General features: G+C 41.0%; 1 protein-coding gene across 16 annotated transcripts in view; it reads left to right on the forward strand.

Moving 5' to 3' along the window:
- The window catches only part of LOC143212608 (uncharacterized), a 118,820-nt gene extending 111,047 nt beyond the window's left edge, over positions 1–7,773 (forward strand). For 15 of the 16 annotated variants that reach the window (XM_076431556.1, XM_076431555.1, XM_076431560.1 and 12 more), the window contains one exon: positions 50–7,770. In XM_076431556.1, the coding sequence (XP_076287671.1) occupies positions 50–2,036 (1,987 nt within the window). In that variant the 3' untranslated portion in view covers positions 2,037–7,770. Of the gene's footprint in view, positions 1–49 lie in introns of all 16 variants that reach the window. The other variant, XM_076431566.1, reaches the window with a different exon arrangement.
- Positions 7,774–13,886: the final 6,113 nt, after the last annotated feature.

The raw sequence follows: 13,886 nt of genomic DNA on the forward strand, positions 1-13,886 counted from the left end.
GCCCGTTGATTACTCAAGAACTCTGTCGTTGAACTTCGCGTTTCCGAAGGTGTTCGCCGAGGTTCCTCCGGAAGACGCGGGAAACTTTGCAGCGGGAGCACCAGGACAAGCTGACCAAACAGCAGGAGGACGAGGAGAAGCGAGTGGAGGAGGAGATGCTGAAGGAGAGGAAGGAAGAGCCGATTTACGACGAGAGTCCGGCGCTGATCGTGCGTCCTGGCAAGAAGTCAAAGCTGCCGAAGGTTTCCGTGGCCGTAGACGCCACACCCGCGGCCAGGACTGAATCGATCTTGAATCAGGTGCCAATCGAACTAGCGAAGAGCGTGGAGCCGGCGATGGAGTCATTCGATTTCCGGACGACTCCTCAGGTGGTCGTGATCGAGCATCATCACTCGAGGAGCGACCCGCTGCCGATGGAGAACGTGTTGAAGAACGTAAAACCGAACTTCTCGACGACCAGGATTTACGAGTCGGACTCGGGCAGCGCGAGCAGCCTCTACGCGAAGATCAATCCGAAGCTGAAGAGCAGGCTGCCTCGTTTGGAGCTGGGCGTGAATCCTGAAGTTTCGGCGGCGGACGAGGCGGAGGACACCTACGTTAAATCGGCTCCCAAATTGACCACGTTCGCCGTGAACACTCCACAGTGCGACATAAACGTAACTTGCAGGGAGCCAATAGCGGAGAGGGAGAGCATCAGCCCGGAGGAGGCTCTGAGAACGATCAAGCGTAGGAATTACCCGAAAGTACTACCGGACATCGAGAAACGACGATCCCTTCCCGCTCCCAGTAGCCTATTCGTACCCAAACAGCATGCCAATTCGTTGCGCGATTACAGAGGCGGTCTGCACCCGTCTTCCTCCTCCCATCAGCCTCCTCTACCACCCCCCAGGATGTTCGGAGCATCCAGGAGCCTGGACTTCGCGGAGGAGAACGAAAACCAGTTCGAGACCGAGCCGGTTACGACGAACCTACACGTGGGTCCTTTGCTAAGGAGGCAGGACGGCTCGACGAAAAACAATTCTGATCCCAGCATCATCGACTCCCTCGACGAGCGGATGGATAGGTCCTCGAGGACCCAGGCCGGCGGCAGCGTGGACACAATCTATTCGAACCCCATGTGTCCCGTTCACGGGATAGGTCCGCCAATTTCTCAGAGCATGGACAAGAATATCGGAATTCCGAAGACCCTTCTAGAACCCAGCATAGGGAACCCGAACTGGTACAAGTCTTTACCGGGCAACGAGCACTCGATCACCACCGCTTCCTCGGAGCCAAGGATCACGGGCAAGGAAGTCGCTAATCAAGTCCAATTTGGGTCTAATTGGGAGACGAGGATCCCGGCGATGGAGCCGAGGATCGTGATAACCCCCAGAGTGGGCAACCTCCTGGGTCAAGCGAATCAGAACTTGAGTCAAACGGTGGTGAACCTTGGCAGTGTTCCTTCGACCGACAGAATCGATAAGGAGCCCGCGACAACAGTACTGTCGGACTCGGCGCCGATCATCAGTGCTAACACAGCCAGCAAATACCAAGCTGGCTCGACTGAAAGACTGCAAGCCGACCCATTGTCCTCTGGTTTAGAGCCGAGGAAAGAACCGAGGATAATCATCGCGCCCAGAGAGCCCAAAGCCTCTTCTTCTAGCTTGAAGCAACCGAAGATCATCATCAAACCCACGTCCAGCCTCCAGAGGACCAGGGACCACAGGAACATACCCAAAGTGTCCGCTATACCTTCGCCAGATGCGCACTGTCCGACGATCAGCGAGAGGCAGCCGGAGAAGCCTCCGTTGAAGGAGAAACCCAAGGTCACGAGGATTCCCTCGTTCTCCAGGCGATCGGACGACGTCTACGCTGAGAAGGTGGAGATTGTGCAGAGGGTGGAGGCAGTGCCTAAAGTTTCGAATGCTTGCACACCTGCTGATGGCAAGTCGAGCATCCCGACGCTGAAGAAGGATGAGAAGCCGTCCAATGTGGACTCCAGCAACGGGAGCTCGAACACTGGGACTATCAAGAAGAAGCCTACCAACAGAAAATAGAAAAGACAGGACAGGGCACATTCAAATCGAAGGCTCGTCCCACTTAAATTTACCGATGTCCACCCACGAGGACCCAGAAGACAGGAACACGAGTGAAAACAGCCCTCGAAGTTGGACATCTCGAACATTCAACGGGTAGTTTTATATGAGGAATCCACCCGCACAATTTTATATACCTGAATTTGTTTAAAAAATTGAATATTTGCGTCATTTGGATTACTGTTCGCTTCCTATGTGATGCGATGAATGCAAACAGTTTTTAGTTTCCGTAAAAATCCGCGATCTAATGAATAGACAGCGGAATTTATGCAGTTATAACAAAAATGATCAGATGTAATTTCAAACATTACAAATATTAGTCGAATTTAAAAGTACCGTTACATTATTTTCAACACATTAAACATATTAAGAGAGAAAATAAATTTCTACGTCACTCCAGTTGGTTGCAAACCAGATAGAAAATCTCTATTTTGCATAAAGATCCGCTGTCTACTAATCAATATGTTCCTGGAACTGATTCCTAAATTATCTTCAACGCAAATTACCCTTTCGGTAATTTTAACATTCAAATGTCAGTCCACAAAACAATAGATTTGATAAGTGCATAGCCAATGTGGACTTGAAACACTGGGACAATCAAGAAGAAGCCCACTAGCAGAAAGTAGAAAAGACACAAAGACACTGGACAAGAGATAAAGATGAGTTGAAATCGCCGCGTAACGTTCGATGATGAAATGGAAGGTCTGTGTGCAATAAAATATCAGCTCTATTTATGTTTAATTCATTTTCGTGGATAGGTCAGGGGGGAAGCCCAGCGGTGTGTGGTCAGATTTTGTCGTTATAAAATAAATTCAATTTACCGGGAAATCATGGTGGACGCCAAATATGTGCCTTCGAACCGTGTAAATATTATGCTTGAAAATCGATCCTCGTATTCGTCGAGGACATCGATAAAATCGCGGGCGTAATCAATTAAGGAGCCGCCAGCGCAGTACCACAAGTCTCCATAATATTCATCGATGCATTTGTATAAAGTAATCTCGAATGATTTTTACCTTTGTAAGCTGGTTGTACACAGAGAGCGGTTTATATGAAACGCAATCCTGCATTCTGTATATAGACTGTAAATGGAGCCGCGGGAGTAACTTCGAGGACGTTATAGACGTAACCCGCCGCAGTTTCTCCGAGGCTCCGAGGTCAAGGAAATTTTTAAGGATCATCTTTTTATACTAGCGGAACAGGCAGAAGCGTTTGAAATATTTTCTTAACTTGCGTACTTTAACTTATATTAAGAAAGTTGCCCCGAAGCACGATTACAATCTTCCGCTTCAAATAGTCGCGTTACAAGCAACAACCCTTCAAGACTATACTCAACTATGTAATAAGTAGCTGCGCCTAGTCTACAGTGCATTTCTCGAGCTCTGATCATGCTGTTATTTGTATGTATGTAACTTAAGTTCAAGATTCTTCTTTTCAGACCACTGTGTTTTCATTCACCTGCATTGTCTCCCTACTGATTGTCAATCGGGAGGTGGCAGTGGGAAACTTGTGGGGACCACGTGACATCCCCACTCTGCGCTACACGTCTCTCGCCATTGGCCGAATCGCTTGACGATTCCTATGTGTCAACTGTTTCCACCCTAAAAGTTAATAAAATACTGTTAGATTTTAGTAATTTGGAAAATTTCATTGGTTATACATTTTTCCTAGGGGCTGATATGTAAATAGTAGGGGTGTGCGAGTACCCGAAATTTCGGGTTCGGTTCTGGAAATTTGTTCGGGTTCTAAAGTTTATAAAGAACGGGTACCCGAAATGATAATCGAGTCGTCTCGAGTAGGGGTCCCGAAAGTTTTCAATATTCGGGTACTCGAAGTTAAAGTTGGGGCAAGTCTGTGATTAAAGCAGCGATAAATAACTCTGTGCATATTAATCCTTTGCACTCCGTTTTCGCCGATAATGCGATATTTCAAATATGAACTTTAAATCCACTGTTGCTGCTACGACTACACGACTGTTTTGCTTACTAATATAGTGCTGGAGTTGTTGGTGTACTATTGGGTTGGCAAGAAAGTAATTTCGGTATTTTAAGGTGAAATGAGACCCAGTTTTGTTATTCAATATGTAGCTGTCGCAGCTTTATGAAAATAGCCAATAAGTTTATTAAGCTACCAGAAAGATGGCAAAAGATCATCGAACGAAATGGAAAATATTTTATCGATTAAAGTTTATTGCTTAAAGAAATTTTTGTTTCACCTCAAAATACCGAAATTACTTTCTTGCCAACCCAATATATGAATCACTAGGCTGGAATGCTAAGGGTTAAGATGTCCAATCATCGGTGGCAATAATATTTCGATTTGTAGTAAACACCGTTTACTAAACGCTGATTTGATCGCAGACTTGCACCAACTTTAACTTTGGGTACACGAATGTTGCAAACTTTCGGGATCCCGACCCGACCCGATTACCATTTTGCGTACCCAAAATCACGGGTACCCGGACTTTATAAACTTTCGGGTTCCCGACCCGAACCCGAAATTTCGGGTACTCGCAAACCCCTACAATTTTTGTAGAAAAAAAGTAATAGAACCTAAGCGTAAGAGTGGAGACTGAAATCACTGCCATCTTCTGATGGCACTGACTTGGCAATGACTTTCTTCTAAAGTCCAAGAGTTAATTTGCCGATTCTCCCACAAGTTCGCCAGCTAGCGAGAAGGGATGATCGCGATGGAGAATCGATCGCCGAGTGCGTGTCGCGGAAGAGTCTTCGGTTATCATTTCTCAGTGGGCGGCTGGCGCACCATTTATCTTGCAACTTTACCTTTATCCGAGGGAACTTTATTATTAAGTAAAACAAAGTCTATAAGTCATCGGGAAGCTGGTGTGTGCTCGCGAGGAGGTAACGGGGCGGCTAGAAAAACGGGTCGATTTCGCCAGCCCCGAGCCGTTTGCTCGCGAATCGAATTGATTCTCGAACTTCCAGCCGAGTAATGTGATTTCCCTGCCGACCGATAAAGAAAACTTGGTTCCTTCTTGTCCTGTCTCACCCATGGTTACCCGCGTCGCCATTCTGCATGGCCAATTGGTCAATGAAATTGATTTCCGGGATTCACGCTCAACAATCGTCAACAAGTTCAGAGGAGGTCATCGTAATTCATAAATTGACTTCATTAATCTTCATTTACAATCTTCATTTACAATCTTCATTTACAATCTTCATTTACAATCTTCATTTACAATCTTCATTTATAATCTTCATTTATAATCTTCACTTATAATCTTCATTTATAATCTTCATTTATAATCTTCAATACAATTTCATTCAAGTCCTGTTCGTTATAGTTGACGCAGCCAATTTTAATTTCGCATGAAGATGTCATTCCTCCTAGCAATTGAACAATAAACTAGTCTTATTTTTGTAAAATAAATCTTATCTGTATATTACGATACCGGAACTTGGAATACAGCAGTTTATTAACCATCACGAGATTAAGTGGAGCAATTTATAGCACTAGTTACTTCGCCGAACTAGTCCTCTTGCCGGGGAGCGAGCCGATCGATGGTCGAGCGCGATGTGTCTATTGAAATATCGCTTACATCGTCTCGTAAAATGTATATCGTAGGTGATACAATAGGGTGCGAGTGAATCGGCGACGTTTACAGGCTCCTTTATCTTGCGAAATGTGCAAACACCAGACCCTTCGTCATATTTGTCTAGGGAATGTATACGAGGCGGTGGCAAATATCGCGGATATTTTTCCAGGGCCCAATACACATCGTGAAAAAAAAAGAATAGCGAAATAGGGAGGATAGAAAAATTCATTTACAATTCGATAGCTCCCCTGCCCCTTCTCCTCAAACCGGTCACGTGACCAGAGTCGCTAAGAATTGTCTCCCCACTTTACCTTCCCTTTCCACGACGCTGTTCCCACACGCTTCCGCCCGGTCACGTGACGCGTCACAATGTCACGTGACTGATCCGGTACTGGCAGAGAGGGAGTAACATTTTTCCCTTAGCGTCGTATGTACCTACATTCCCGGGCGGTTTCACAATTTTCACGCACTCACCCAGGAAAATGGACTCGCAATAAGGAAAGGGAACGTAATAAGCTTCCCGTTGTGAGTAAAATCCCGCGTGCAATCTCACCCAGGTGGAAATCTTCGACGCGAGTTATTTATCATGCAACGCAACCCCTCGTTCTCGCATAAAATTTCAGTCGCTATATACGCGCGGCGTGATATTGCAGGCGTAAGCATCGGGTGCGTATATCTTCGCCACCTTCTACTCCTCGCACCACCACAGAAACTACGGGGGCTATCGACACCTGTAGAAATTGCTCGGAATTTCTCATAATTCACTGTGATTCATTGTTCGCGCGTCACGAAAGATCGAGCACAATGAAAGTTTGAGTCCGCGGCGGAATACGAAATTGAACGGGGAGCTTCGAACAGAGCCCAGATTTGTTAGCCGACATAACAGTTCGTATTGTACGAATCTATATTACATTTACCATCTTGAATGACGCAATCATTTGTTCGGATCTAACCCCTTGCATTGTAATGTCGGGCGTGCGACGAAGTATATCACTAGACAGCGGATTTTATGCATTTATGAAAAAAAATGAGTAGATGTCATTTAAAACAGTCAAAACGGTAGAAGAACTTTAAAACATTATTTTCAACTCGTTAAACATATTAACACATTATCGACCGGTGATTATTGCATAATTTTGAAAAATCTATGGTGCTTGGATAAACACTTTTTAATGGAACCTTCGATAGCAACAGCAGTTTTCATTCTGACCTAACAAGTCACCCTCAATAACGTCATCTAATAGTTTCATTTAAGATTGCAATGTAGAAGAAAATTTCTATGCTTTCTTTTGGTACAGCACATTTATTGAAAATTCTATTAATAGGCTTCCGATAGGTTTAGTAGTGCTAAGAAAGAAAGTAAGTGTCTCTTTCACTCCTGATTGTTGCCTTTCACGCAGAGTAGGGCACAAATCAACTAATAATTAGAAATGACTAATCTGATTGATTATTAGTCAGAAAACAGTCATTTGTTAACACTTTTTGATTAGTTAGTCATAACTAAGTGGCACTAGTTAGTCACAGCTCTAAGTAATCGTTAGTTTTTGCTTGTTAGTTATGATTAATTATTAGTTAGTTTAAATGATCAGTCATCAATCTTTACTCATCAGTCACTACTGTGTGATTAACATACATTAATATGGATACTTAAACTATATCGGAATTGGCAGTGACCGAACGTGTCGTAATCTGTATTTTATATGTTTATAAACTAATAGGATATTTTTTTGTTATTATTATGGCTAGTTTTAACTTATAACTATTTTTAATCATTACTCATAGTGAAATTCTGATTGCGTATTTAGTCATTAGTTATGCCATTATAGTCAGTATTCAATATTCATCCTTAATAAAAATTTAGTCATGATTCATTAGTCATTACTAAACTGCGGATTTTTATGCAAAATAAAAATTGTCTGCATTATTTGCAAGAGACTGGAGTCAGATAGACGTTTACCTCTTATTTTAATAATCTTAACAAGCTGAAATCATTAGATTGGAATGATTAGATCATTCCAACTTTTCTCACTGTTTTAAACGACACCCACTCATTTTTGCCATAAATGCATAAAATCCGCAGTCTTGTCATTACGCTCAAATACTTATGTTGTCATTACTCATTAGTCACACTCAAGTATTTACTTAGTCAATAATTATTAATCACTTTTCTAGAGCTCATGAAGTTTGTTTTTATTGTTCGTTTTGCAGTTGCCCTTGGGTGAACTTGAGTGAGCTTCATAATAGGTCATTATACTCTGTCGAACAACACAATCGTTCGTTGAAATTTAATAAAAAGCCAGTCCGCCGTGTTCAATGCAAATATAATTCGTGGACATTGCAATCGAAAAACGTTAACGCGCTCCATTTAAAAATTGCAATGCCATCGCAATTAAAGAATGAACATTCCGCCGTACTCGGCTTCACAAACTCGTAATAGAGACCGGGGTCTAGTAATTACTGTGATAAAAATTAACTTTTCACCTCCCGTTTCATTAAATAAATCACTTCGGTATCGCAGTGTTTTTATGGTGGCTGGTTCGACCTGCTAATGAACCGAAATACGCGTACCCGAAATTCCCGTTGGAAAATTCGACGATACAGAGATCGAAATTTCGGAAGTATCGAATCCGTGCGGCTCGCCCCGGAATATTTCATTTCGCTATAATTAAGGACTAGATTAATTGCTTCGACATTTCCCGGACAGGCGGTTCGCTGACGGGAATTTCGAAAAGGCCGCGCTTATTTCCCAGATGAATTTCGAACCTTGTTCACGGATGATGACGCGACAAAGGGACGGTGGAATCGATAGTAGAAATTGATAATCTGTCTACTTGACTGCGGAAAAGGCACGCGAACGCGCTGCTAAGTCGTGTACGTGAGAATCCTCGTCGGGAAAATATACTCGGGGATAGCGTCGGGCCAATTTGCAATGCTAAACGTCGTTTTACATTCGATTCGCTGCCGGTTCCTTCGACCCGTATGTTTGCACACGCAGACATGGGGCTTGCGCGAACAGTTTTGTCGGGGAACGGTTGAACAGCGAGTCGAAGCTCACGCTGTACCCATTAAATTATTTATTTAACCTTCTACCACATAATAGGCAATTATCGAACCATTTTAATTCAATCACGCGGGTCCACGAACTTACTTTTTCGGGTACACTTTTATTTTCTTCCTGCTCCCAATTATTATAATTTCTCTATTCATGTCCTAGAGCAGAGTTGCACATTAATCGATTAAAATTTTAATCATGATTGATTGATTAAGGAATACGATTAAAAAAAGAAATCGTCGAAAAATCGGCGATTGATTCGATCGTCAATCGTTGATTAAAAAAAGGAATCGTCGAAAAAAAACATAAAAGCACGTAAACAGAATTTGTATTATGGACCAAATGACAATACACCTAAACTCAGTTTACATTTTTTTCAGTATTTATACAGTTCTGATTACGTATTTCATTTCGAAATTTCAGCAATTAATCATTAATCAATTATCCGATTGACGATTAATAATCGTTAATCGCAAATAACGATTAATAAGTATTTAATCGTTAACCACAATTTTAACGACTAAACGAGGAGATTAATTGTTAATTGCCATTAACGATTGAAGTAGAAATTTAGTCGTCAATCGTTGATTAAATTTTTGCCCAACTCTGTCCTAGAGGAGAGAGCAAAGTTTGTATTGATCGCACCTGAGAATGTACTTCTCAAAAATTGGTAACAAAATTCCAATTTTATTTCAACTTGAAAGGAAGAAGTGACGAAATATATATTTTCTACATTCATTATACAGTGGGTGTAAGAAGTATTCGTACGCCCTTTAAAACAGAATAACATTTTTATAATTGTACCAATCTACCTGATTTTTTTCTAATCAATTAGAAGCATTGGTTTACGAAATGATATGCAAAAAAGATTATCCAAAAATTATAATTTACACGGTTCCATGCAAAAATAAAAAAGGCATTTTTTAAAACTTTTTTATTTGGGCCCTTAATGAAAATTTAAAATATATGTTTTGTAGATCTATATTAGTTACACACGTACTCTGAAAATTTCATCGAAATCGGCGGACGCAGAAGAAAACGACAAGCATCGAAAAACTACGATTTTTACCATTTTTCACCGCTTGTAATTCGTGTGTATGTGAATTGAATTCGATTTCGGAATTTTCAGCATATGTGTAATTACTATAGATCTACAAAACATATATTTTAAATATTCTTCAAGGGCCCCAATAAAAGAGTTTTAAAAAATGCCTTTTTTATTTTTGCATGTGACCTAGTAAATTATAATTTTTGGAAAATCTTTTTAAAGGGCGTACCAATCCTTTTTACACCCACTGTAAGTAGACTGCGAATCTCATACAGTTATGACAAAAATAAATATATTGTTAAATTATTCTCAATCTATCGAATATATTAAGAAAGGAAATAATTTTCTTCTTCACTCCAGTTTGGTGCCATTCAGGTGGATAATTTTCATTTTGCATAAAAATCCGCTGTCTCTCGCTCTTGATAATTTCAAGCCAGATGAGGGGAAGAAGTTACCCCCTCTCTGTCAGTATCGGAGAAGGTAGAGTGGGGACACATGCTCGATAGAATTAACATGCTAAAAACGAAGATCTGCATTTTCGTATCGTGTATTTGCATTACTTGGATTAATCGTCGCATTTATGGAAGAACTGGAGATCCCTGTACACCGTTCAACGTTTTGTAGTTCCGCATCAATGGAGGAAGCAGAGAAAAGAATAATCCTCGAGAAACAAAAACGAACGGAGGAGGATCTGGCCGCAGCGAAACAGGAAACGACGAGAACTGAACTGAACGATTACCGAGCATTAGTTACGTGCGTGGGCGTAACGCAGTTTCTGGACGCAGCAATTTGGAAAGCCGTAGCTGCAAGACAATTGCTCGTTCTACGGTTGACGGGGGTAGATTAGTGGCAACGAGTCGCCACGCGACATCGTGGAACCGTCGTGCACTGCAGCTTGACGTACGCGCGACTCCATTCCCAAAATGATGAATGGACTGCGGATCTTTATGCATTTTTCACCGAAATGCCTCCGTGTACTTTCAAACACTATAAACGCACGTTTCTTACTTAATTAAATTCCTGTCTGTTGCAACTAATGCGAACAATGTTTATTTTGCATAAAAATCTGTTGCCTAAATTTTGTTCAACCCTCGTGGATCACAAATGACTCAAAAGTAAAATTGTTCCCCTACGTGTGGCACAAATGGTATCTTTTAAAAAATTATAATAGGATATTGTTTGAACTACTGAAGAATTAAATTTCAGTTTGTTAATTAAATTAAAACTGTAATTTAAAACAATTAGACGCATTCAAAAATACTGTTGTATTCATATGAGCCTATTAAACATATTAAAAGAGAACTTTATTTTGCAGAAAGATCCGCAGTCTATTAATAAAAGTTGAAGAGTCGAAAATCATTGCTAAACCGTCGGACTCGATATTTGAAAGTCGAAGCTTCTCGATGTAAGTAAATTCGAAGTCCGTATTTCGGAAAATCGGGAACGCGGGACTGACATGCTCGAATTAAAACGACACCGAAGCAGATTTATAGGTTCTTTCCTGGCGGGAAGTCGTTGTCGAATCCGCGACTACACACCGTGCAGGATACACGGAGCAACATTTGTTCTCTTATGAATAATTCGCGGAAGCAGGAACACGGGAATAATTCATGATGCGTGTTTCTCGCATTGCCCCTAAAAACAGACCGGATTTATAGTGGATTCGAAAAGTTTGCCATATCTTGGCGAACAGTTTCTCGGTTTACTGTCCGCGCGATCTTTAAGGGTTGATGGCGCGTCACGGTGTCCCGGAACGTGACACAGCGGCCCGCGCTGAGTCTGGACAAGCTGATGGGTTCTCATAATCCATTTACGCGAGGAATGCCCAGGAGAAAAATACCTTGCGACCAACACGGTCGAGTCTTCCATCCTTAACACCCTGACTTTACAGGAGCTGATGGCTCCGAGCACTCTTCATGGTGTGACGAATCGCATCACAGCATCTGGAGGTTATGGGCGTATTCCTCGGCTCGCGCCATTTGCTGGCTCTAAGCTACTGCTTCGACAAAATGGCGCAGTGTTTATCCATCTGGTAATTGCATCTGAAATGTCCGGATTTTAACATTAACGAGAGGACATTTCTTTGATGTGAAACAATCCTTTTCCTGAAAATCATGGAATTGTTTAATCTATACATTCATGTGGCATTACATCCATATACAGTTGGTGTAAAAAGTATTCGTACGCCCTTTAAAACAGAATAACATTTTTATAATTGTACCAAACGACCTGCTTATGTATAATCGATTAGAAGCTTTGGTTTACGAAATTATATGCAAAAAAGATTTTCCAGAAATTATAATTTACACGGCTACATGCAAAAATAAAGAAGGCCTTTTTTTAAAACTTTTTTATTTCGCGATCTTATTTGTAGATCTATGTTAGTTATACACATACTGAAAATTTCATCGAAATCGGTGATGTATGATTCTGTGGATTTTAAGCAGAAACTCATCAAAAAGTCGTGCAAAACTACGATTTTTACCATTTTTAACGAGCTTGTAGCTCGTTGTAGCTGTACTATATGTTAATTGATTTCGATGAAATTTTCAGCATGTGTGTAATTACTATAGATCTAGAAAAAATATATTTTAAATTTTCTTTAAGGGCCCAAATAAAAATGTTTTAAAAATGCCTTTTTTATTTTTGCATGTAACCGTGCAAATTATAATTTTTGGAAAATCTTTTTTGCATATCATTTCGTAAACCAACGCTTCTAATTGATTATAAAAAATTCGTACAAATACTTTTGACATCCACTGTATTCTCAACTAAATTTCAGCCAAATTTATTTTCATCGATTTTTTAAAGTTCGTGTAAGTATAGGTACAAACAATGTAATTTATTTTTAGACAATAGAATGATATCATGTTCTGCGTTTTCTTTATTAATGGTTCATCATTATTCCAGGATATGCTAAAATAACGAACACGTTTTTTGTTTCACCGAAATGTTGCTGCAAATTGCGAAACGATGACTTTTATACAGCACGACGGAGTATATCTACCACTAACTAATAAATTGTCATATCGAACTGGTAATAAATAGTTGATAAAATAGCTTCGAAACGGGTGAATAATAACGTTAGTTTTTTATTTATTTACCGTAGAGGATCTCGCTTGGGATTAATTTTATCTGCACAATGGCTTTTACTCTCGGATGATGGGAGTTGGATCCATTTTGGTCCAGAGTTGGAGGCGTTCCATTCAGATTTTAATCTGTTAGCAGAAAGTTCACATTGTTAGCCATTTATGTTGAGCCGAATGAGAGGATTAATAAGCAAACGTAATGAAATGCTGAGGAACACAATCGAAACAGAACTGGGAGCAACAATGCTTAAATATTATTAGTGAAACACCAAAATTTTATGTTTACATAAAGAAGGGGTTTTGAAATATTTTTCAAATCTATGAACAATACAGTAATATATATTTAAACCATGTTCCACTGAAAATTCGTCAAAACAAAAATTAATAGCGATAAAAAAATACTTGTCAAATATTTGTCGGGTCCCCACAAGCGTACCACGTTTCGTCAAAATCACCCACAATCCCCTGCGACAGACGTCCCTTGCGAATCGCCGGCTCCGTCATTACACGAAATGATGCGGAAGTGTTTGCCCATTTAGGAGGACCAGTGTAAAATGAGTGATAGCTGAATAGCACGCGTTACAAGCGAACCGTCCACGGAATTGCGGCTGATATTTCAGATTGGGACGTGAATTGCCACGCATAAGAGTCAAGTCCCCTGAAAGGATCACAATAATATCAGACCATCCCCCAGCTACATATTAAAAGCGTCCCTAGCAGGAAGAGAAAAAGCGGAACGATCCTCCCTATCGAGATGTCCACTCGACCTACAAATCGAAAGCTCGTCCCACTTAACTTTCCCGATGTCCATCCACGAGGACCCGGAAGGCAGGAACGAGTGAAAACAGCCCTCAAAGTTGGGGGCTGTAACCATATTTGGTCGAACATCTCGGAAACTGCTAGAGGGGTGGTTCAAACGGTATAATTGGATACTTTTTAATGAGGAGCCCTCCGGCACAATCCAATTTTAGATACCCCAATTTGTTTAAAAAATTGAACGTCATTTTAATTTCTCTTCGCTTCCTATGTGTTGCAATTAATGCAAACAATTTTTCTTTTCCATAAA

The sequence above is a fragment of the Lasioglossum baleicum genome, chromosome 10 (genome assembly GCF_051020765.1).
Source record: "Lasioglossum baleicum chromosome 10, iyLasBale1, whole genome shotgun sequence".
In the NCBI taxonomy this organism is placed as follows: Eukaryota; Metazoa; Arthropoda; class Insecta; order Hymenoptera; family Halictidae; genus Lasioglossum; species Lasioglossum baleicum.